The sequence below is a fragment of the Mustela putorius genome, unplaced genomic scaffold (genome assembly GCF_011764305.1).
Source record: "Mustela putorius furo isolate JIRA1106 unplaced genomic scaffold, ASM1176430v1.1 tig00003853_pilon_pilon_pilon, whole genome shotgun sequence".
In the NCBI taxonomy this organism is placed as follows: domain Eukaryota; kingdom Metazoa; phylum Chordata; class Mammalia; order Carnivora; family Mustelidae; genus Mustela; species Mustela putorius.
Window position 1 is genome coordinate 81,757,531 of NW_025422005.1, and position 24,283 is coordinate 81,781,813.

The window sequence follows — 24,283 nt, forward strand, 5'->3', positions numbered from 1 at the left end:
ACAGTGCTTTGTTTTATTATTTATTTATTAGTTTAAAAAAATACTTTTAAAAAAAAAAGATTTTATTTATTTATTTGAGAGGGAGAAGGCGGAGTGGGGGGCGGGTGTGCAGAGGGAGATGCAGACTCCCTGCTGAGCAAGGAGCCTGATTCCAAGCTCAATCCCAGGACCACTGAGATCATGACCTGAGCCACCCAGGTGCCCCTAATTAACAGTATTAAAAAAAATACTTCACTATGTGTAAATTACTGAATTTCCTTCACTGTTAGCTGTTAAGTTTATCGTGTATCCATCTGTCTGCCCTTCCTCCCCCAGTAGTCTATTCATATTTCAGAATTAGGTTTTACTGGTTATACTGGTATGCTTTCCTTCAGGTTAAGTAATGAGTTTGGATACCAAGCTGGGATTCCCCAGAAAGGCCTGGGCCAATAGAACTCTTTAGAATTCCTCTTTCTTTAAGGGAGCATTTTGTTATTTTTGTTTTTTAATGGTTAAAAGAGATGATGGGGGAGGGGAGGAAGAGGAGTTTAATTATTTGTTCATTAGGCTGACTTTACTTTAACCCTTTTATCCCACCCCCTCCCCGTAACTCTCCCAGTTTCTCTGCCATGAGCCAGGTACCACCTGTTTATAATTCAGGTATTCTACTAGTATGATTCATGTGGCAAACCCTGTTTGCTATGTGTTCACTATGTCTTCTGTGTGATTCCTTTCTATTAATTTTGCGTATTCCAGGAATTTGATGAAAGTGTGCTCAGCCAATGATGACGTTCTCTCTATTCAGTATTTGGGTTTATTCCATTTTGTATTGATTTACAGGCATTTTTTATTAAGTTTTTAAAATTCCAGTATAGTTACTATATGGGGTTATACTAGTTTTAGGTGTACAGTATCGTGGTTCAACAATTTTATACATTACTCATTGTTCATCATGATCAGTGTACTCTTTCATACCCATCACTTCATTTATACGCATTTTCATGGGCATTCATAATAGAGGCAAATGAATATGAGTCAACAATGAATTCTTCTGTGATCATTCATCAGATTACTAAGTCTTTTCAGTATACTCTTTTTAAATGTCTGCCTAGTTTTCATCATCTTTCTTGTTACTTGAATAGCTCAGACACACACAGTCGCCTCTTGGCTATATTGTTTTAATAGCTCTCTTACTGATCTATTTTTTTACTTTCCCCTCTTGAATTCTTTCTCCCTAGTACCTCCCTTCTCTTCCTTTCCTTCCTCCCTTTCTCATTATCTCTCTCCCTAACAAATCTGACTTAGGTTACTATCCTGCAGCAGATTCTTTTCATGTTCATGATAAAGGGCCTCAGAAGAGGTGGCTACTATTTCTGTTTTATTTGCTATATATTTGCCTATGCTTCTACCCAAAAGTAATTGTAAACCTTGCATGCTTTCTCTTATTTCCAATCTTATTTCCAGCCACTGTGTTTCTGTGATGTTACTTTGCCTGGAATATTATGGCCTGCCTGCTTTTGTATTAGTTTTCCAACACACACTTCACATGACCAGTTGCTACACATCTTCACGTCTCACTTTAGTTTCCTCCAGAAGGCTATCTTTTGATCTATAAAGAGTAGTTTAGGTTTGCATTAAGGAACTTCAACGCAAATTAAAATCACAGTGAGATACTACCATGTACCATCAGATTGATGAGATGAGTGATGCCGAGTGTTGGTAACAAGGTAGAGAAGCTAGAACTTTTGTTTATACGTGTGGGAATGTAAGTTCATAGAATGATGTTTAAATACTTGACATATGTAGTGAAGGTGAGCATATACATGTATTCTTTGACTCAGTAAATCTACTCCTAGTTACATACCTGAGAAAACACATTGTATGTACATCAAAAGATCTGTATGAGAAAATTCATGGAACACTAATGCAAAGATAGAAATGATTCATATGTTCAGCAGCGGAATATGCTGTGGCATATTTATTCATTGGAATTTGTTAGAATACAAAAAAATGACCAAGCTGCTAGTACCTGCAAAACATGAATGCACATCATGAAAGTAATATTTACTGAAAGAAGCCAACCCCCCCCAAAAAGCAAAAAACAAAAATGCCAAAACTAAGTAGAACACATCATATGTATTCTATGATACAATTTATATAACTGAGAGAAAACATGAATGTAGCTTTTGGAACTTTGATAATGTTCTGTTTTTTATCTAGTCATTTCATAGATCTGTCCAACTTGTGATGTTTTATTGAGCTTATACCCTTCTGATTTGTGTCCTTTTATGTGTGTATGTAATGGTTCACTAGGTTTAATTAAAACTTAGGTTGGCAAGCACTGTTTCATCAACTAAAAAAATACAGAAAGTTATTTGTTAATGGAGAACCTAATTATTAAGCTATAAAAGAAGATGGAGAAAAGTGAATAGTATTGGGGAAGAATGTATGTTGTAGACATACACCTATGTACTTATACAGACTAGATACATATATGCTTGTGTGTGTAGATGGTATCTCTGGAAGGATACCCATGATAATATTGGTGAGGAATGCGTTTGGGAAAGCAGCTAGGGTGATAGGGTTGCAGAGGAAACTTAACCATTTGTACCATTTGGATAATATATCATGATCATGTGATTTCTATTTTAAAAAGACATTCCATTATTTGAAAGAGATGTTAGTATTTTCCTATGTTGTGATATTTCTTTGCTTATAGTAACATAAATATATCCAAGGACATGGTTTACTAATGAAAGAAGTAATATTGCAGTACATTACTTAAGATACTTTGAGTCACGTTAGCCAGTATAGAAGTTTATAGGCCATATTATTTCATTAGCATTTAAATAGTGAGATTTAACCATATAGGCATGTGGTCCTTTGAATTCCAAACTCTGTGATCTCCTGGTTATGTGATAATTCATTGAACTATTTTTTGTTTCCAGCTTTATTGAGATATAATAAATATTTTGTATAATTTAAGATATATAATGTGTTGATTTGATACACATATATTGCAGAATGTTTACCGCCATAGCAAATATGCTGCTAGAGGGAGCACTGACTATTTTTGTTTATTCTTATAAGTGTTGGCCTAATTCTTTTGTGTTCTCCTTCCTTTTCTTTTATCAAGGTGTTCAGTTGATATTTCTGTTCATCTCTTTCAAGCTTTTTTAAACTCTACAGCGATATAACAGTATTTGTCATTGTTACTTAACAATTATTTGCCTTTATGTAGGTTTTTTGACTCCAGATAGAAAAATTATTTTCTTTTTAATGGAATCTGTCACAGTAGTAATACTCTGTTCTGTATTTTTTTTCACATATTAAAATCTCATAAATTAAAAAAATATCAGAAATTAAGAGGTGTCTTAACAGTAGTACATCTCTCCTGGTTTAATTTAATAGTATCTTAGAAGTTATGGTAATATGTATTCCTCCTTAAAGATTGTATTAAAAATAATAAGCTTTATGGGAGTTTTTTTTGGTAATCTAGTAATCTTGCTGAGGTTTACCATGTGCCTTTTTTATGGAGTGAATAATGTTAGGTTGAAGTTTTATTCTCTAAAATTTCCTATTTAAAAGATTTTTTGATTATGTGAATCGGCCCAACTGTATTCTCTTTTGAAAATAAATTACATTGCCTGTCTTTGCTTGTTCAGTATAGGTCCCAAACCCTAGATAATTGCTTTGAAGTAAATACTAGTAGAATACTTGAATTATAAACAGGTGGTACCTGGCTCATGTTAGATGCTCAGAATTATTTATTGAGTGACTATTAAATTTCGTTTACTCTGTATATGTTCTAGAAAAGAAATGAGCTAGTAGTATAACATACAGCAGAGTTTAAGTGGAAATACTGAGTGTGTTTCTAACTTGTTTATCTTTCAATTTTCAGCGTGCTCAAGCAGTTCTTCAAGCTGTGACAGCTGTCCAGACAGCAAATACTCCTCTTAGTGGCACCACAGTTAGTGAGAGTGCAGTGACTCCAGCCCAGAGTCCAGTGCTTAGAATAATTATTGACAATATGTACTACCCTGTAACACTTGATGTTCTTCACCAAGTAAGTTTAACTTAATTTTCATGTTTACCTATGAACTGGAGCAATAATGTACAGTAGATAAATAATACTTTGATTTTAATGTTTTTAACAGATATTTTCTAAGTTTGGTGCTGTATTGAAGATAATCACATTTACAAAAAATAACCAGTTTCAAGCTCTTCTTCAGTATGGTGATCCAGTAAATGCTCAACAAGCAAAACTAGTAAGTCTGGAGCATTTCTTTTTTCTTTTGGATATAGCTATATTTTTCAGTGGCAGATAGACACACACACACACACACACATAGCTAACATTAATAATACTGACATAACTTGGCAATACCTTATAGCATTATGATGGCACAAATTGGTGTCATTTAGATACTATTAGGAAAGCTTAAAGAAGTGTTTCTTTTTAAGGATAATGGTATGTGTAGTTATCTATACATACTTTTGTTATTTTGCATTTTTTGTTTGACTTAGGTCCAAAGTTTTAAGCTCTTGAGGATATAGCAGGATTAAATTGTACATGCACACCAGTAAAGATTTTAAGTGTTTTCCAGTGGGAGTTTCAGAGTAATTTAGCTGTCAAGAGAGTTTGGCTAAAATATATCATCACACATGTGGCTCAGATGTTATGATGGGCTCTCAGTTTATGTAAGACTACAGTATATTTAATATTCTTTTTGAAGATTGTTTTAAAAAGACAGCTTTTTAAAATAGGTTCCTAGGCTACTTCTTATTTACATCCTTTATATTTTTATTGTTATATATGGAGGGTAAGAAACTATTAAAAGAAGTAAAGTATGTTCTCATATTATGGCCACCCTTGAAAACTACATATCCTATCTTTGCTTCTAAATGCCTTAATCTTAAGTTTGTGTATCATATTTAAATCTGCCTTGTATCTAGTTCTTTAAGTTCTTGGGTCATATTTTTTCATTGTAATTATTATTCTGTTGTTAAACCATTACATATTCATTATTAAACCATTACATCAACTGTCTTTACTTACCTTCCATCTTGACTCTTTTTCTCCCTTTTACTCTTACTTTAAACCAATTATGCTGTGTAATACTTCAGTGCTTCCTCTAGATTAAGATAGATTGATTAAATGGAACTTAGACCATTTTTGATTGTTTCATTGTGTTTCCATCCTCAGAATCTCATTTGGGGAGCTGATATAGCTTCAAGTAGCACAAAGTCTGTACTGTTAATATTGGCATAATTGAAATGGTTTAGCAAGTGCTGTTCTCTCATTTTTTTCTGATATTTCTGATATTTTATGTTGTAAATAGAACAGGAATTTTTCCTGTGTTACAAGGGGAGGCTAATATTTAAAGAGGTAAAAACTAGAACTTAAAGAGGTAAATTATTTGAGGTAGACATATTTTCAGCCTGTTTTTCTCCAATATGTTGCTACTTACTGGTTCTTAAATTACATTACCTAATCTTCTATATTTTCCTTTTCAGGCACACATTAACATTTGGAATTCTTTTTTCCAAAAATAATGATTTCTCTTTACATGTCCCAGCCCTCCTACTTTGGAGATATTTTATATTTAGAGAGTAGCCAAAATCCATGTGGTATGAGGTTTGGTCAGTAGCAGAGAAAATCTAGAAGCCATGATCTTTATGGCATTTTTTTTTCCCCCACCATGACAACATATTTAAATATAGTGCATTTCCTTAATGTGAAATATTTTTTTTATCACCTCTTCTGGTGCAGAGGGAAGAGTATTTGGTAAAAGACCAATGAAATGGAATTTGATTTGAAATTACACTATATTTTGGCTATAATTCAAGGGGAAAGTAGTTTATGTGTGTGTTTCATCTGAAATAATCTATAATCATGACAAAAGATTATCTTTTAATAATCTTAAATCAGACACTTGAAGTTTTATTTAACCAATCTTCTATGTACAGATAATAAGCATCAGGTATTTGTGAATATTGAATACACTTACTCAGGTCTTTTCCACAAAGGTGTATAATTGCAATTCCAAGAGAGCAGGTAATTATTTAGTATTAATTATTAATGAACTATTTTGGTATCTTAACTTCATTTCACTATTATTAGAGAAGGAAAAAAGTTTATTTCCCAAACTTGCCCCATTATTTTATAACCCTGACACCTGACTGTAGTAATCTTTCTTCATGCCTGTATATTGAGTATACTAGAGAATATCCTATAATCTAGCAATTGTTACCGGTCGAAATTCATCATCTTCAACTACAACTAGACTAAGCTCTCTACTTGAAAAAATCTTACCCTGTTTCTCCAGTCAGCATGCTGTCCCATTTTTCACAGTGACTGTATCAGAAAATTCTCATTCCACCAAGTCTCTCCTTACTCCCCTTTAGGACCTTGCCTCCTGCTTCTTAGGAAAAATAGGTGGACACTCCCATCAGCTTTTCTCACAAAATCTACTCATACCACACCTATCTTTCTCTTCTATTAAAAGGCATAGCTATTTCTAAGATCAGTAAACACCCCATCCTGTCCTTTTCTGCCCTCCAAGAGACTTTGCACTGTCATCCACTCTTTCTCATATTTTCCTCTCTGTTGGCTATTTCTCACCAGTATTTCAAACATCCTTAAATCTCTCATTGTATGTGAATTTACCCTGAACTCCACATAACTCTCCAGCTATTCCCCTATTCTTCTCTCTTGTCATTTATAGCCAGATTTACTAAATAGGCCCTTTGTTTGCTGTTTATACTTACCTCCTTTTTATTTCCTCTACCTCTTGCATATTGGTTTTGACCCTCCTTTACCCAAATTGTTCTTCCTACTGTCACCAGTGATTGCCACAGTGCTAAATCTCAACAGTATTATTCAATCCTTATTGTCCCCATTCTCTAGGTAACATTTGACTCTGAGCCATTCTCTTAAAATCATCTCTTCTCCTGGTCTCTAACTCTTCTCGCTTAGATTATATTTTACCTCTCTGACTATATCTTATTATATCCTTTCCCTTCCGCAGGGGGGACTTAATCTGTTTTCACCACTGAATTACACCTTTGTGACTCTGACAGTGTCCACGTGACTCTCTAGCATCAGATCCTTTCTAAGAGACCCAGACTAGGAAATTAATGGACCATCAGGAACCTTCCAAATTAGTGTGTTTAGTTTAACTCCTGTAACTTAACTTCCCTGGCCACCCCCTTACCTCGCTCCTTCCCCCCAAAAAAACCCTGCCTCTGTGTTGTTCACTGTGGTAGTAAGTCTCAGGGTACCAAATTTCACATCAGTAACAAGCCAGAAAACACTTTTATTCCATTTGTTTATTTATTTATTTATTTTCAGTCTATCAACAAATCTTACTGATTCTCATCCTTAATTTCTGTCATACCTATCCTTTTGTCTCCCGGCTCGCCACCACCCTGGTCTAAGCCACGTGTTACTCAGAGTGCTGGTCTCTGATGTTACCAGGAGCTTTTGCCAAAATACAAGTCAACATACTTCTAGCTATAATGTGTTTAGTGTGATATTGATACAGATTCTGACATAGACTCCTTATCTTTAGCCAGATAGGTTTCGGCTGCTAGGCCATGAATCACAGCTTGAGTAAAGCACCAATCCAAGCCATCATCTCTTAAATCCTTACTTCAGTGGCCTTCTCACTCAGCTCACAACTTTGACTTCTTCCCCCACTCCTGTTTTTCCAGAGTACTAAGAATGATCTCAACTTAAAGTCCTATAACTTCCATTCTCAGTGCCCTTCAGTGACTGACTTTTGTCCTTAGTATAAAGTGCTGTCCTTAACGTGGCTTACAAAATTTAATCAGTCCACAGCTTTTCTTGCCTTTTACTATATTGGACTTTTTAAAAATAGCTTTCATGTGCAGCATTTTCTCTGATTTCTCAGGCTTAACAGCTGGATGTTCCATTTGCTTCTACTGCTTTCTCTTTGTCTTTTTATGTCCCAACTTTTCCTGTCTTTCAGGTTTGCAGGTCTCAGAGAGGTCTTCCATAAACTTCCATCTACATTATATCTCTTCCTTTCTTAGTTCTCACTACCACAAATCAAATTTGTATTTGTTAGATGTCTGTATTTCCAGGTTTTACTGTAAGTCACATAAAAGTGGGTACCTTGTCTTTTTTCTCTGCTGTATTCCTAGAACACAACACAATATATGGCACATTGTTGGTATTAGAACTTTCCTCTCATGTCACAACTCTCCCAGCATCTGCTATGTTACAAATCTCTTCCCATTTTACAGTTATCCTTATATATCTCAGTATGTTATGGAATGAGTTGGTTCTAAACTTTGTAGTTCAGTTGCTACATTTTTATGCTTGTTAAAACAATAGAAGTTATATATAATTATGGGCAAAGAATACAAGTTTAGAAAGAGAATCTCAAGCCTACCGTCTCATCTTTTAGTGACAGTTCCATATGAGTGGGAGATGAAAAATACATCTTAAGCACTTGGAATTCAGTTAGCTGGCAAAGTGTACCTTTAGGTTTAAGAGAATTTATAGTTTTCTTCTGACTGTGGTCTAGAGCCCACCTAGGTTCTTGTCATGTAGATTGCTTGTTAAAAAAAACAAAAAACATTGGGACTCTTCAGTATCCTGAACTAAGAAATCATAATCTTTGGGGATGGCAGCTCAGTACTCTGTTTTTGAAAGCTCTGGGTACCACTGCTACGTAAAGGCAGCTTGAGTGATAGAGTCAATGAAATTCTTTTTATACACTGGTTAAAATTTTTGGCAGTTATTTTCAGTTAATTGGAAAATTTTGCCCCCTAGCATTTTGCTTTATAAGAGAAGAACAGCTCAGAAAAAGACTAACAGTGGAGGTATTAGTAGTGAGGGTTGGAAGGGAAAATTCAACAATCTCTTGAATTTATCCTAAGGTTCATGTATATTTCAGTCCCATTTCTAAAAAGGTCATGCAAAAACATGTTGGTCTACTATTAAAATCATATAGTTCTAGCTTTACATACCTAATGGATTTTGGTCTGTATAAACATCAGGCTTAAGTCTATTGATGTATTATCAGAAGAACTGTCACTTTTACAGTGATTTATAGAGGTAAACATAGTTTTCATTTCTGAACCATTATTTTATACAGTAAATGTTTCTTCTTCTAATAAAAAATTAACAATATATTCCCTTGTTCCTTAGTTTGTTCTAGCCTTCTATCCAGCTGGAATAGAAATGGTGATTATATAGTACCAGGAAAAAAAAACTCATAATAATCATAGCAGCAGCAATTATAACTCACATTGTACTTTCACATATGTGATCTTTTATTTAATCCTCAAGGTACTCTTGTGAGGATCCTGGCAGCCATTATCTTCTCTGTTTTCCAGATTAAGAAAGATCCTGAGATTCAAAGAGGTTAAGTAGATGACCTGATTTGAGTGTAGGCTTTTAGATTTAGAGCTTGCACTCTATTCCTGGGCTTTCCTGGGATAATGTTGCATTTTCTAATTCAACAATCTATTTGGATCCAGGTTCAACACCTCAAGTTAAGGAAATAATAGTGTTTGCATTACTACTATACATTATAGTGATACTTATTTGGCTTGAGGCACTTCATAAAATGTGACCTCAAACAAAAGTTATGTTCTAAAATTACACCAATTCTTCTAAGTACTACCATCCAGCAAAAAATGTGTATGTATAATAAAATTAAAGTATTATTCAGGCTATTATGGTATGACTTTTGGCAGGACTGACTATATTTGTAATCCTTGTTTATTTTTTTAAATTGAATTATTTGCAGATTTTTTTGAATTAAAAGCATTAGCATATATATTTAACTGGTTGTATTTTAGATTTAAGTAGCATTTTCTATTTTAAAAAGATAGTATTTGTGGAAACAAATACATGTACAACTGGGATAACAAATAATAATGTATAATATGTGATCCCTTTCCTGGTGTCTTTTATATGCAGGTCTTCATTGCTGGGTTTTGTTGTCGAAGTCCTGTTTCTTATTAATTTTCATTCCTTAAGACTGCTGATATACTTTATTCACTTTTACAGGCCCTAGATGGTCAGAATATTTATAATGCTTGCTGTACCCTAAGGATTGATTTTTCCAAACTTGTGAATTTGAATGTAAAATACAACAATGATAAAAGTAGGGATTATACTCGACCTGATCTTCCATCTGGGGATGGACAGCCTGCATTGGACCCAGCTATTGCTGCAGCATTTGCCAAGGAGACATCCCTCTTAGGTATGATTTTTATTGTCTATACCACTTTTCTCCCATTTTGCCACGTGGAAAGGTGCCTGTTAAACTCCCAGTAAGTATAACGAATACCCCATTTTGGAATTTAAGAAATTGTGTTAGGTTTTACTTTTTTTTTTTTTTTTTTTTAAGATAAGGAGCATTTCAATGCTGTTGGGAGAAAAACCTAAAGTGTTATGAAAATTCTGTCAGCTGTATTCCTTTCACCGTCCTCATGTTCTTTCCCAAAATAAGAGAAGAAAAGCTCTAATGAAGAGATACTATACTGTAGAGTTGTTATTTCATGTTAAATTTGATGTCACACTGTCTAGGTTCTAAGCCCAGGTTTAGAGTCCTTGTGCATATTCTTCAGGGCTAATCTGAATGTTATAATTTAGCACTGCATAGAAACAGTGAAAAGTGAAGAGGCAAAACACGTAACGGAAGTGGTCATATGGATTTTTTTCAATATATTATAGCGTGTCTCTTAAAAAACAATGTAAACTAGGAAGAATTTTCTATTAAATTTATTTTGGCATTTATGTTTTTTCTTATTCATTTATTTTTCACCTCATTCTGCGATGGATTTGACTTACCTCACAGAAGAAAAACAATGCAAAAATTTGCAACTACTGGTAGATGGAGTCAAGATGAAGAAAAAATAAGGGAAAGTGTTATTTTGCAAAAAAAAATGAGTGAAGTGATCTATAACTTAAGATGCAATTTTACAGTTCTATTTGCTGTGTTTGGGAAATTGATTTCTTATATATGTGTAAGATTATCTTTAAATCAGCATTCCTGTCCATATGGAACCCAAGATTAATGAGTTATAAACTAGCTCTTAGAGTTTAGTTTATGCCCCTCAGAAAAAGAAAAAGTGTATTATAATGAAGTAATTCTTGCAAGTAGATATATATTTTTGTAGATATGTAACACTTGAACTATCCATTATAAATATGTAGTAATGTAAGTGATAAATCCATTAACAGAGACACCTTATACTATAAACAAGAGAAGCAATTGATATTTGAAATTAATTCTGGTTATAGACAAAATTTACCCTTTAATTCTAATTTTCTAATACATCTAGCACAAGCCATAATTGTTTATCATGATTTTAAAGATTCTTTAGGTTAATAACATTCTTTTCTGACAATTCTCTTATCACTGTGTGGGCTTAATTTAAACCTTTATTTCCTCAGCTTGGCTTGTTAAGTTGACTGTTTCATAATGTGCCATTTTTATTTATTTATTTATTTATTTATTTTTTAAAGATTTTATTTATTTATTTGACAGAGAGATCACAAGTAGACGAAGAGGCAGGCAGAGAGAGAGAGAGAGAGAGGGAAGCAGGCTTCCTGCCGAGCAGAGAGCCCGATGCGGGACTCGATCCCAGGACCCTGAGATCATGACCTGAGCCGAAGGCAGCGGCTTAACCCACTGAGCCAGCCAGGCGCCCCATAATGTGCCATTTTTAAAGGGAAAGTTAAGAGTGAGACAATGAGTGATACAAGGTTATAGTTATTACTGTAGATTCTTAAATTATTTACTGATAGAAATTATTTTATATAGAAAAAAAAAATCTACATTTATTGAATAATTCCCAGGTCCTAGGCATTCTGCTAGGCACAGCAGTCCTACTAGATCAGATACATTATTTAATCCTTAACACAAAATAGGTAACATAAAGATTTTACATACAGTTTCTGAGAAGTTCAAAAATTCACCTGCAGCTCATTAAACAACTTAAGTATAGAATATCAAGAAATTCCAGTTACCATCAAGCACAGACCTTAACAGTCACTTCCTTGGACTCAGAGGAGTTGTGCATTTTGCCCATTTGGGTATAGTCATGTCTGTGTGTGTGTGGATTCTGGGTGGAGTCCTGGTTAGAAGTCACCTGATTCTTCTAGGGAATTCATCACTCTTCCTTGTAACCTCATGGCCCCAGTGAAATTTCTTTTAAGTAATAATGAAATGTCTTTCTCATTAAAGATCACGAGTCCCTGGCATAATTTTATCTTCCTCTATACTTTTATTATTAATTTTTCAAGTGTTCTGCATTTTTTGCATTAAAAGCATATGAGTAAAGTTGCCCACTACTTATAAATTTGTCTTCATCTTCTATTTTAAATATTTCAGTATATCTTTATTTCTTCACTCTGCTTGATAAGAAAGTTGAAAGTGAAGATATGTGAACACCTTTTTTTTTTTCTAAATGACTTTATTGTTTATATGTTTTAATGGTTTTGCATCTTATTATAATTTGGTTTTTATATTAAGTATCCTCAGATAGTTTTTGAATGTTAGATGAGTTGAAAGTTTCAAAAATCAAATGATAGTATGGACTTTGGTAGTTTTGATAATTTACAAGAGGTAACAATTTTTTTCATTTTCTGTGTAAAAACATATTTTTGTACAAAATTAAAATTACTATGTGCAGTTCTTTATTATGTTTTATTGTAATTACTATTTTAGTAAGAATTTTTAAAAAATTTAATAGCTGTCTAGCATGCTAGTGGATTTGTAGTACTTTTGAAAGTACCTTTATTGGACATTTAACTTACTTCCATACTTTTTAAAATATAAACATGGCATTGTGGCAAACACCCTGTGAATAACATTTTTATCTTTCAGATTATTTCCTGAGACTAGATTTCTAGAGCTAGATTTATTGGATCAAAGAAAATGTTAGAGACTCCTGATTCTTACTGCAAATTTATTTCTAGAAAGATGATACTAAACTAATATGAATGGTATATGAGACTGGCTATTCCACTTTCTTGTTTACCAGCATTGACTATTATTTTTTGGATTTGCTAGGATATTAATTAGATAGGAATAGGAATGTGTCAAATTGTTTTAATCTTTATTATTTTATGAGCCAACTTAGAATTTTTAAGTGCTTATTAGACATTTTCCAAGTCTCTGAATTGGTTGTCTAGGTTCTTTCTGTTGGGATGTACAATACATGTAAAGTGTGTATTAAGGGTATTCATACTTAGTATAAGCTGAGTCTCCAACTTGATATTACAATATTTAAGACTAGCCAGTTTATAGAAAAATTATTTTTTAATAATTTATCTCAATCCAAAAATATCCATTTATGGAACATGAAGTTAACTTTTTTCCCCATACATTTTTGGATATTGTCATCTTTATAAAAGGAACCATCTATGTTTTGCCTTTTAAAGTAGTTTTCAAACACCCTTTATAGTAACATCCAGTATTACCTTAGTGAAGTCATGTTTTCTGGAATGGTAACTAAATCTTCTCTATGCTTATTTGTCTCCAGTGAAATTTAATAAGTCAGGTGACTTCAGCATACAACTCCCTAGTATCGATGGGATCCATTTCCTGCTGAGTCTTCCTCAGTACTTGTTCAAAATGAAATAATAGATCTTCCTTTGTTTCAAAGATTGTATAAGAACACAAGTACTTAAGTGATGCTTCTTTTCTGCAAATATTTAGGGGGATTCACTTTTCCTTGTATAATTTTTATATCTAAGAACTTGACTGAATTTGGAATCAATACAATAATACATTTTAATTGGTTTATTTTACACAGTAATTTTATTAAGACTAGCTTTTATACTTAGCTTCTCTTTTTTCTTTTGGTAACTAAGGATTACAGTGTCTCAGAAAATAGAATTTTTTCCAGGAAGGAAGACTGAGGGCTTTGTAATTAATTGGAAATCTGACATCTAAATACATAATCAAAACCTGGCAGAGTATTAATTATTCACATATTCTACTTCATAGAACAAGATGATAAAAATTCTTGAGATTTATAAATTGAGACATTGTTACTATGATCATTTTATCATGTTTAAGAAGTGTAGTTAATTTATTAAGGGGTGGCTCACTTTTAGAAAAAATTTCTAGAAATAATTTTTCATGATCATGTTGTCTACCTTTTAAAAATTAGGGAAGATAATATATACAAGGATACTTATATTAAAGCTTTCTGTGCATTTTGAGTTGAATAAAGTAGCAGTCAGCCATCTTATGGCCTTAACAGAAAGGCTAAACAAGTTTTTTATGAGATATATGTTGACCTTAAAATAATTGATAATGGAGAAAGTATAATAAACCTTTGTTCGTAAAGGCAAATCTGTAGTTCCATTTAATAGTGTCTTAGGTTTTTCTGCACACAGAAATCACCAGGCCCTACCCTAGACTTGAGAATCTTGAATAGAGTCTCCTAGGAGTTTGTAGTTTTTTAAGATCTCAAGATGGTTTTACTATGTAATGTGAATTGATAATTACTGCTATTGAGAAGTTTGTAATTTTTAGATCCTAAGTTTTAGCTTTTTAGCAAAGTTAAGAGTGTTCTCAAAAGAAACTTCTTAATAGCTATTGAATAGTATTTTATACTTCTACGTTTTATTCATGCCAAATAAATATATCTTTGTATAATTGTTCTGATTAATTGTTTAGCTGATAATTTGAATTTATTTTTTTCTATGTGTTCATGATACATAAAATTAACAAATAAGCTTTGAAATTTTCTTTGAAAGCTATTTTTAAATGATTTCTGACACTTGTTACTTTTGAGTGGGTTATCATGGTAATTTTTAAAAAAGTTTCTACTGTCAGAGTTCAGTCATTATATAGCAATATAGTGAATCCCACATTCTCATCATCTTGATTTAGTAGTTTCTACACTTGTTTCATCTGTTCATTTTTTCTATTGTATTTTGAAGCACATCCTTGACATCATGTCATGTCATCTCAAACATCATCATAATATCTTTAAAATAGTGACATTTTCTTATCAAACCATAATATGATTATCATACCCATCAAATTTGACAGTGATTTCTTAATGTCATTGAATACCCAATCCATCTTCAATTTCCCCAGTTGTCTCAAAAAAATGTATTTTAAGAGTTGATTTGTTCAGAATAGGATCTTCTCAAGGGCCATAGATAGCATTTGGTTGTTATTTCTTCTAAGACTGTTAATCTGTGGTAGTCCTCTCCATCTTCACCCTCAGTTCCACTGACTTAATGAAGAAACCTAGTTATTTTGAGAAAAAATCCTTTAGTCTTGATTGGTGTGGCTGTTCTTTGTAGTGTCATCGTAACCTGTTCCTCCATCCATTGGCATTTTTTATGTAAACCAGAATTTAGCTCCAAAAGCTTCATTAGATTTAGGTTCTGTTATTTATTCATATTTTTCAGCAAGAATACTTCATAGGTATTCTTGTGTTTCATAAAACATCTGGTTATCCCATGTTTAGTGATGCTTTAAGATGGATTGTGGTTCAGGTGGTGACATTCTGATCCTTCCATTGTATTTTTCTACTTATGGTTTAAGTATCCACCAATGAATTGTGCCTTAATTTATTTCATTTGGGAGTTGCGAATGTTGCCTTTCCCCCCTAATTCACATATATCTTTACATTAGTTGAAAATCTTTAAAAGAGTTTTCCTTCATCAACTAGGTCTATTTACTTTGTAATACAATTTGTACAGGACAGTTAAATTGTTGCATTTATTTGTTGGATTTATTTGTTGGTTTTTCCTGGAAGAAATTGATGCCCAGCTTTGTTTTTGTTTTTGTTTTTGTTTTTTATTAATTATTTAAACCAGTATGTGAATTGGTACAGCCTAGATTCTTCCTAGTACTCCTTTAAACTTTATAGACTGCAGGTTGCCTTCAGGTTCTGGTAGCCCCAGAGTGATTTGAGATAGTGACTTTAGTCCAGAGGTGAGTAGTTTTGTTTATTAATGTAATAATTATTTTTTATTTTGGTCTTACTTAGTGGTCCAAAAAAGGGAATGGGTGGTAGATAAGGGACTAAACAAAGTTAATTAAAATTTAGTATGTTTCTCTCAGGAAGGAATTCATCCTCCTAAAATAAAGAAAGCAGTAGTATTTCCTTACTAAATACCAATAGAAATAAATCTCTCCTCTCTTGTAGCTAAGTGTGAGAAAAAATGATCTACAGATCAGTGTGAGTTGTTTTCTCAAAGGATTAAAATACCTCAGGTGGTGTTTTTCCTTGTATTCATGTGTATTTGTAGTCTATTTATACTTTTTAAATATTCTGTGGGATGTGCAGTAAAAACAAACATCTTTTGTGAAACATTGCTGTCTTACTGTATGCTATTTCAGTAGATTGGTGAGGAAACTGCAAAGCTAGACTAATTCGAACTTAATTAGTAGGTAGCAGTGAGCTAATAGAGCAGTACTCATATATTTTCTTATATTTAAGTGATACCTATGTTTTCCCATGTGTGTATTTTTAGAAAATAAAACATTCATTATTAGGTATTTAGTAAATTTAAGCTGTTTCAGTATCTTCCAAGTTGAATATCATTTGGAAATTCTTACTTGTTTTTCTACTGAACAATTCAGTGTCCACAGAGATTAGGAAGAACAAAATTATCACTTGGTATTTTCAAGTATTTCTCAGTATTTTATAAGGCTATTTTCAGTTAGTTATTGTGATACGTAGGCCATTAAGTAGACTTTCCTAAAAAGAAACACTGGTAGAAATGAGTTTTAAGGGTACACTATACCAGTTTGTAAAAAGTGGGGTCTTTTAGATGATTGGTGTTGGTGGAAGGAATTAGCTGTTTTTTCTACCACTATTTGTTTTGCCTATAAAAATTTGACTGCACTGTCTTTAGGGGTCATTCCTGTGATAGGAATAAATACTTAGAAAATTACTAGTTTGAAAGGAGTTACTTAGGTGCCACCTTAATTGCTACAGTTCTTTATTTCATATATTTTGTAGCAAAAAACAAAATACATGGCTTAGAATGAAATGGTCTCAATGCCTGGAACCAAAAGTTTGTCTGATACATATGGATACTAATCACTAGCCATTTCTTGGCTATGTATTAAGTGCCTGTATCATTCTTAGCCATTATGAGTTAATCCTTACATTATCCCTAAAAGAAGTTATTCTTATTGTCCCCCACTTCATAGATTTGGGAAGTGGGACACAAAAAGATAAGCAGTTTGCTCATAGTCCCATAATTAGTGAGTGGCTGAGATAGTTAGGCATTCTGGCAGTCTGGCTCCAAAGTTCATGCTCCTAACAAACAATTGAATAAAATATACTACAGATTAGCTGGGCCTTTTAGCCTGTCTCCTTTTCTCCCTGGAGCTAATAATAGAACAGTGTTATACATGTAGTCAATATGTAAGTGCTATAATTTTAATTTTCCCCCATATACTAATTTCCCCCCATATACTAATTTCCTTTTTCCCGCATATACTAAGGTATTTTCTGTTGCTAAGACATTGTTTTTTGTTGCCCAGCCCATTCCATGTTTAACCTGATTATTTTATGATTGCAAAACCAAGGGTATTGTTCATATGTCCCTTCAAAATTGAATACAAAATATATATATATATATGTATATATATATATGTTGCAAACCAAAATATAGTAAACTGAATTTGTATCTTTGTTTTCACAAAATGTACATTAAAACTTAAAAACCAAAATCCTAATTTTTGCAAAAGCCTAATCTATAATATCCCATTATAAGACTGCATTATAGCAAAGAAAATTATGGTCATAAAATCAGACTGAATAATTCATCTGTTACACATTTGTGAGTCATTGTCCAACAAAAACTAAATTTACAAATACACAAACATTTTAGAAATATTTCCTAGAAATATTAAACTACATAGATTTTTAGAGTGTATCACTGAATGCCATAAAACATTAAAAAAAAATTTTAAAGCCATATAATTAGAAAAGCAGTATTTTATCATGTTCAGTAGAAATTATACTTTTGGTCAGAAGTCCTATGAAAATACTTGTACTAACTCACTGTTCCATAACTTCGGCTTTCTCATTTATTTCTATTTTAACATATAAGAAGAAACTGTAGAAGTTGAGTTGAAACTTCTCTTATGTATTATTAGAAAATGATGTTGAATTCTTTGGATTATTGACCTATCCTCCATTTTGCTGTGGCTAAATTTTAAAAATATTTCTCAGTCTTTAAAATGTTTACTTTAGAAAATAAGTAATGAGCTGAAATAGAATTGTTTATTTTAAATACCTGTCAGTGGATAAAATTTTAACTTCTAAGTCAAAAATTAACTTGAAACAATAACCTTTAGAGAGTTTAACTCTTTGTGCCCTTTTAAAATAATATTTGAATGAATGTATCTTAAATCTGGAATTATTTTTGTTTTCTTGGCAAGGGAAAGGTGTTGGTAGTAGTTGCATGCTTTGGAGGTATAACAGGCCACAGATGTGATATGAACATTAGAAGAAATAACATTTTCATGTTGGTGCATATTTACTTATTTGCTAGCATTCTCAAATAGTATAAGCTTATTCTTGTAGGACTAAAATGTTATTCATAGATTGCCTTTTAACTATCCGAGGTAAAAATTTCATATAAAGTTCTTAATGGACGATCACATAGCTTTTGCTTGAACTAATCTGTTAGGTTCACCCATTGTATTATTCTCGGCTATAGTTTTAAGAAATTTTATTCACCTTCATTTTCAAGATAGTCTGTCAGATATTTGAATTTATCCTAGTGTTATTGTTCATATTTTTCAGGCTAGTAATCAATTTTAGCCTTTGGATATAAAAGGTAGGTTTAAATTAAATCAGACTCTAGATTTTCAAATGAAAAAGTGTTGGTTTTTAAGAGTTGACAGTTACATTGTATGGCTAAACCAAAGAAAAACCTTTCTGAAGTATGTTACTGTTGTTTCTATAATTAACAGAAGAATAACTGTGTTCGTGACCACAGTATAAAATGTGCCTCTATCTAAAGCAGGTAAAAATTAGGCAGAAGATTTTCACTACTTCCTCTAAAGATACACCTAGAAAACATATAGGAAATCTCATTTGGATTCTCCCTTTTTTGATCTTTTCCCCTCTGAGTTCTTTCTAACTTCATGTTTAGCTTCCCTTTTATCTTCTATACTTTATTTTCCCTGTTGATCTTGATTTCAGATTAAAGATACTATTCTTCTACCTTTTCTCTATGCCCCACTTCCTAGATATTTCTGATACCCTTGTTAAGTAATTGCATGAGTATTTCATATCCCTGATAGGATTCTGCCTCACCTCAGTGGCATCCTGGTTAATTCATTTATTGAATTATTCAGCATTCATTTTAGCACTATCTTAGGCACTGCCAGAATTCAGAAGAATTACAGGGTTTCTGTTCTGTAATCTGGTTTACAATCTGGTGGAGGCAGCAAACAAATGAATAGCTCTAATGTGAGGCAAAGTGAAATCTGTAATAGAGTTGGTGTGGTATTTGAGCATAATGAAATGCATGATGAGATTCATTATCTGAAGGAGAAGTTGGGAGGGTTTAATGGGCCAAAGGCCATTTGATTGGTTATGAATAAAAAATAAGAGCATGAGCAGATGTGATAAAATATATATCATGTTTAGAGAGTGACAAGCATTCAGTTATTAATAAGCCATATTGGAGACTGGAGACTCTAAGTAAGATACCGTTGTGAGTCTAATCCAGGGACATGAAATGTGAATGAAAACCACATATGGAAAAAAGTAAACATAAAAGAATAGTACTTGACATTTTATTGATATGTCAATATCAATATTGATATGTCAACAAAAAATTAAACTAGGGGAGAAGTCCACTAGACAGTAGGAAATTCTGCCTACAACTTGGACAGTAGTTCCATGAACTTGTGAATTGGGAGAACAGATGTGTGATATTTTAAAAGCTTGGCTTAAGATTCTTCAGGTATAAGAGGGCAAGAGGATTAATGGCTTGAAATTAAAATTGAGACTTGAGCAGTGCCCATTTATATTGTGGGGGAAAAATAAGCAAGAACTTGAGGGATGAAATAAATAGGATTAAAATTTGAAGTTCCTGTTCAGTAGTTCCCATAAGGTTATTCATGAGGGGTGGGTATAAATCAAATTAAAATGGATTAAGGATAGAAATGTGATAAGAAAGCATTTATTATTCTTTGAAGAAGTGTGCTATAAAAAAGGAAAAAGAAATGGACTGGTAGTTGAGGAGTAAAGCAGGGTGGGAGGGGATGTGTTTGCACCGAGGAACTATATATAATCATAGGGGCTCCAAATCCAGATGTCCTGAGTTCAAAATCTGTCTCAGCTTCACTGTCTTGACCTCCATATTTGTAATGGATATAATAACAGTGTTGCAAGGCCATTGTGAAGATTAAGTGTATTAATAAGTGCAGTTTGTATAGTGCTGGGCATACGATGAATGCTCAATTTATAAACTAGTATTTGGTTTTTTTTGTGGATTGTTTTTTGAAGATTTATTTATTTTAGAGAACATGAATGGGAGGGGGAAGAGAGGAGGAAGAGAGAATCTTAAGCAGACTCCATGTTAAGTGCGGAGCCTGACACGGGTTGATCTCAAGACCCTGAGATCATGACCTGAGCCAAAACCAAGAGTTGGATGCTTAACCAACTGTGCCATCCAGGCACCCCTAGTATTTGTTTTTAAGGCTAGCACAAGTCCTAGAACTGATTGTAGAGGATTGGTTCTAGAGTATAGTTTAAATGCTGGAGCCTAAAAAAATAGAAAAGTACTTGCTTGCTTAGGATCATCCTGAGAACTAGAAGGGATTATTATCAAGCTCACATAGAATTGTCGGGGGAAATGCAAGGGTGGAGTGGGGGCCAGATCTGAAGTTATCAGCTGTGTAGTCCATATTCTTTCTAATCACCATTCTTTGGTTTTATGAAGAAAGGGAGAAAGGGGAAACAGATTAAAGAAGGGAGTACTTTTTAAGTTGGTTGAGAAACTTGAAATTCTTTTTTTTTTTTTTTGTTTATATTTATTTATTTGACAGAGATGACAGAGAGGCAGAAAGGCAGGCCAGAGAGAGAGGAAGGGAAGCAGGCTTAGCAGAGAGCCCTATGTGGGGCTTAATCCTAGGAACTGGGATCATGACCTGAGCCAAAGGCAGAGGCTTTAACCCACTGAGCCACCCAGATGCCCCAAAACTTGAAATTCTGATCTCATTCTTAGACTTTCTGAACATAACAAGATTGAGAGTAGGATGTGGCAGTTGAGTCTGGTGGATTTATAGGGGACCTGAAAATAGACTTGGATATCAGCTAGTGTTAAATACCAAAATGTTTGTGGAATAAATTTTGGGGTGTTGTATGTGTTTTTTCACTCTAGTGCTCACTTGGGCAGCACATACACTAAAATTGAAATGTTTTCACTCTAGTACTTAACCCCGATGAAAGTTTAGCTAGAATACAAGATTGGATTTATCCATGTCTGGCACTGAAGAACACTTAAAAAAAAAAAAAATACTTGGGCTATACTGTAAAATCAAGCCAAGGAAAAATAGAAAGGGAACTAGTCAACATAGAGGCCAAAAGTGGGTTCAGTAATTGTATGTAGTAGGAGAATTAAGATGGAAGAATAAAGTCAGGAAAGGGGATTTTAAATACTAGAAATGAATGGTGACAAAAAAGAGAAAGAAAAATCAAAGATGTGGCAAGAGAAGTTGCTAAATGGATTAATGTAGTAAAAATTGTCAGAGTAGAAGTTTTAAAGAAATTATGGACTAAGGGTGTGTGACCTATCACAAGATGATGATGGGCTGGGAGAGAAGGAGGAAATAAAGCCAGGTGCTGAAGTCTTTCTGTGATGAGAGAAAATGTTCTAGTGGCCTGATGGTTGTTTTGATGAGAAATGATTGGATGCAGAATCTGTCTTAATTGATGGTGGTAGAACTGCAGTTATGAAAGCAACATTGGGTGTTAGGGTAGAATGATGAATAATGCATTCTTTTTCCTTCCTTTGGGGAAGGGTTTAGGGAGATAAAAATGACTTTTCAAGAGAGTTATAAGAAAAGTTTCATTGGGATAAAGCAAGCTTTTAATTAAAAAGTTTCCCTAAGGAACACATTGAATAAAAATGCAGTTGTTAATGATAGAGGAGGATGGATTCCAGCAGACAAAATAAGGAATTGAAAGGAAGGTGGTAGAAGAGGAGGAGTGGATTGTTTCAGGAAAGAATAGTGTTTGTCATTTTTGAAGGAGACATGACTAAATGTAATATGGGATCCTGGAACAAAAAAGGATATTAGATGCACACCAAATAAATCTGATGAAGTATGGGCTTTAGTTAATAATAATATATCAGTTTTGGCTGATTAATTGGAGCAACTATACTATGCTAATGTAAGATGTTAATAATAGAGGGAATAGGAAGTACCCAGGTTATATAGGAACTCTGTAGAATCTTCAGTTTTTCTGTAAATCTAAAATATAAACTTTATTTAAAGTCATAGATAAACTTGTAAATGGTTTAAAGTAAGTTAACAAAGAGTTTCATTCTTTAATTCTTCTGAGAAAAATGTTTATGTGACCTTAAGGAATGAGGGATAAGTAAGTTAAATCACTTCATCCCACTGGACTTCATATCATATACATGGCTGTGTGTTCATCCATTTCCGTGAAGGAAGGGTTAGTAATAATAATGTGTCAGAACTAAAATGAGAAATTTATAAACTTGCTGAATTACTCAAAATGGCTGGATGGCCCACCTAATGAAGATCATTTCACATGGAAAATTAACCCTGTGATACCTTTGTATAGCAGTTTATGAAGCTCTTCAACATTATTTTATTGTTCTAACAATCCTGGAAGTAGAATAGGCGTTTTTAATCTCTCATCATCAAAATGCATTAATTATTTTTTTCCAGCATACCTGATGTCTTAGCTAAAATGTAAATCATTAAAATTAGAGCTAAAAATAATTTTATTGGAGCCAGTGTATGTAATATGCTTTAAACAGTTTTTACAAAGGGAAGATGGTAAGTTTATTGACTTAATAGCTAGGAGTTAATATGAAAAATACAATACAGAACTTTTCAGAATTTACCATTATGGTATAAATAGTGCATTATGAAATATTTTGTAGGTTGTTTTTGTTGTAGGAAACATTTAGGTTAAACCTAAGTTTTAAAAAAATTTTCTGATAGTAATTTTTAAAAAAAGAGCATACTGAGAGAAATTGCGGAATCGTTCATTAGAGGTTTAAAAGTCCAGTAAAAACTGAAGACTAATTCCAGGGATTTAGAACTGTGTAAAGATGGCTTAAATAGCTTTTCTAAGTTTTCAGCCTGGGGGAGGAAATAGTGGAAGAAAAGTACATGCTAATTGCATCAAGGACAATGACTGCCCTAATCTCTTAAAGTACTCTTACACCATACTCTGGGCGTCCTAAAATAAAAAAAAAAAAAAGACTTGGTAGAAGAATATATCATAACCTGACATACTAGCACAGTGGCCATGATAATAAATGAAAAAGTGGGGAGACATTGAAGTAGCATTTGGATTGTAGTAACAACAGTGGGGCTCTCACAATTAACATTTCACTTTTTGCTAAGCTTCACATTATCTCTTTATAGGAAGGAGGTAAATTGTATCTCCTTTGAGCCCATTTTTCTCACTAGAAAATTTGCAGTCTTACTGTTACTAAAGTGCAGTGTTGTTTAATTAAAGGTGGCATTTAAAAAAAAGTCTTGCAGTCTGTCACACTAAAAAGGATTCCAGCCTGGACTTTTAATTTTTAGTTAATATTTTAGATTAATTTCGGTTCTTTCTTAAGTCTTCAGTGATCATTGTTCCATAAATCTTAATGTTCTAAAAAATACTGTGCCTCCAAGTTACCTATCTTCATTATGAAACCCAAATTTCAACAGAAAATGTATTTCAAAAAACAATTGTCTTGAATATTTAAAGGTTCTTTGAAAATATTTTCTGTCACCTTTGAATATTTTGGTGAAATTTTCATGAGATTATTGTATATTGACATTGTAGAGATGTATTTCAGAAGCTTTCTGCAAAAATGAAGTATTAAGCTTAGACTGTCTTGTTTAGATTGATATGTCAAATTTAGGTAGATTGGTATTTTATATTTCATGAATTAATAATTTTCCTTGAAATGTCCACAGGGAAAGACGAGTAATAGATGACTTGGAACTTAATTCTGGAAGTGTCAGTAGTTTGTAATCTGTCTGTGTGTCTCGCATTCTTTTTTCTTTTTCTTTCTTTCTTTCTTTTTTTTTTTTAATATACCCTAACTCTA

The 24,283-nt window shown here is 33.0% G+C and overlaps 1 protein-coding gene across 4 annotated transcripts in view; it reads left to right on the forward strand.

Annotated features, from left to right (window-relative positions):
• PTBP2 (polypyrimidine tract binding protein 2) overlaps window positions 1–24,283 on the forward strand; it is an 86,564-nt gene that overhangs the window by 50,335 nt on the left and 11,946 nt on the right. For all 4 annotated transcript variants that reach the window (XM_004752541.3, XM_004752542.3, XM_004752543.3 and 1 more), the window contains exons 6-8: window positions 3,881–4,045; window positions 4,137–4,247; window positions 10,028–10,223. In XM_004752541.3, coding sequence (XP_004752598.1) covers window positions 3,881–4,045; window positions 4,137–4,247; window positions 10,028–10,223 — 472 coding nt within the window. The remainder of the gene's footprint in view (window positions 1–3,880; window positions 4,046–4,136; window positions 4,248–10,027; window positions 10,224–24,283) is intronic.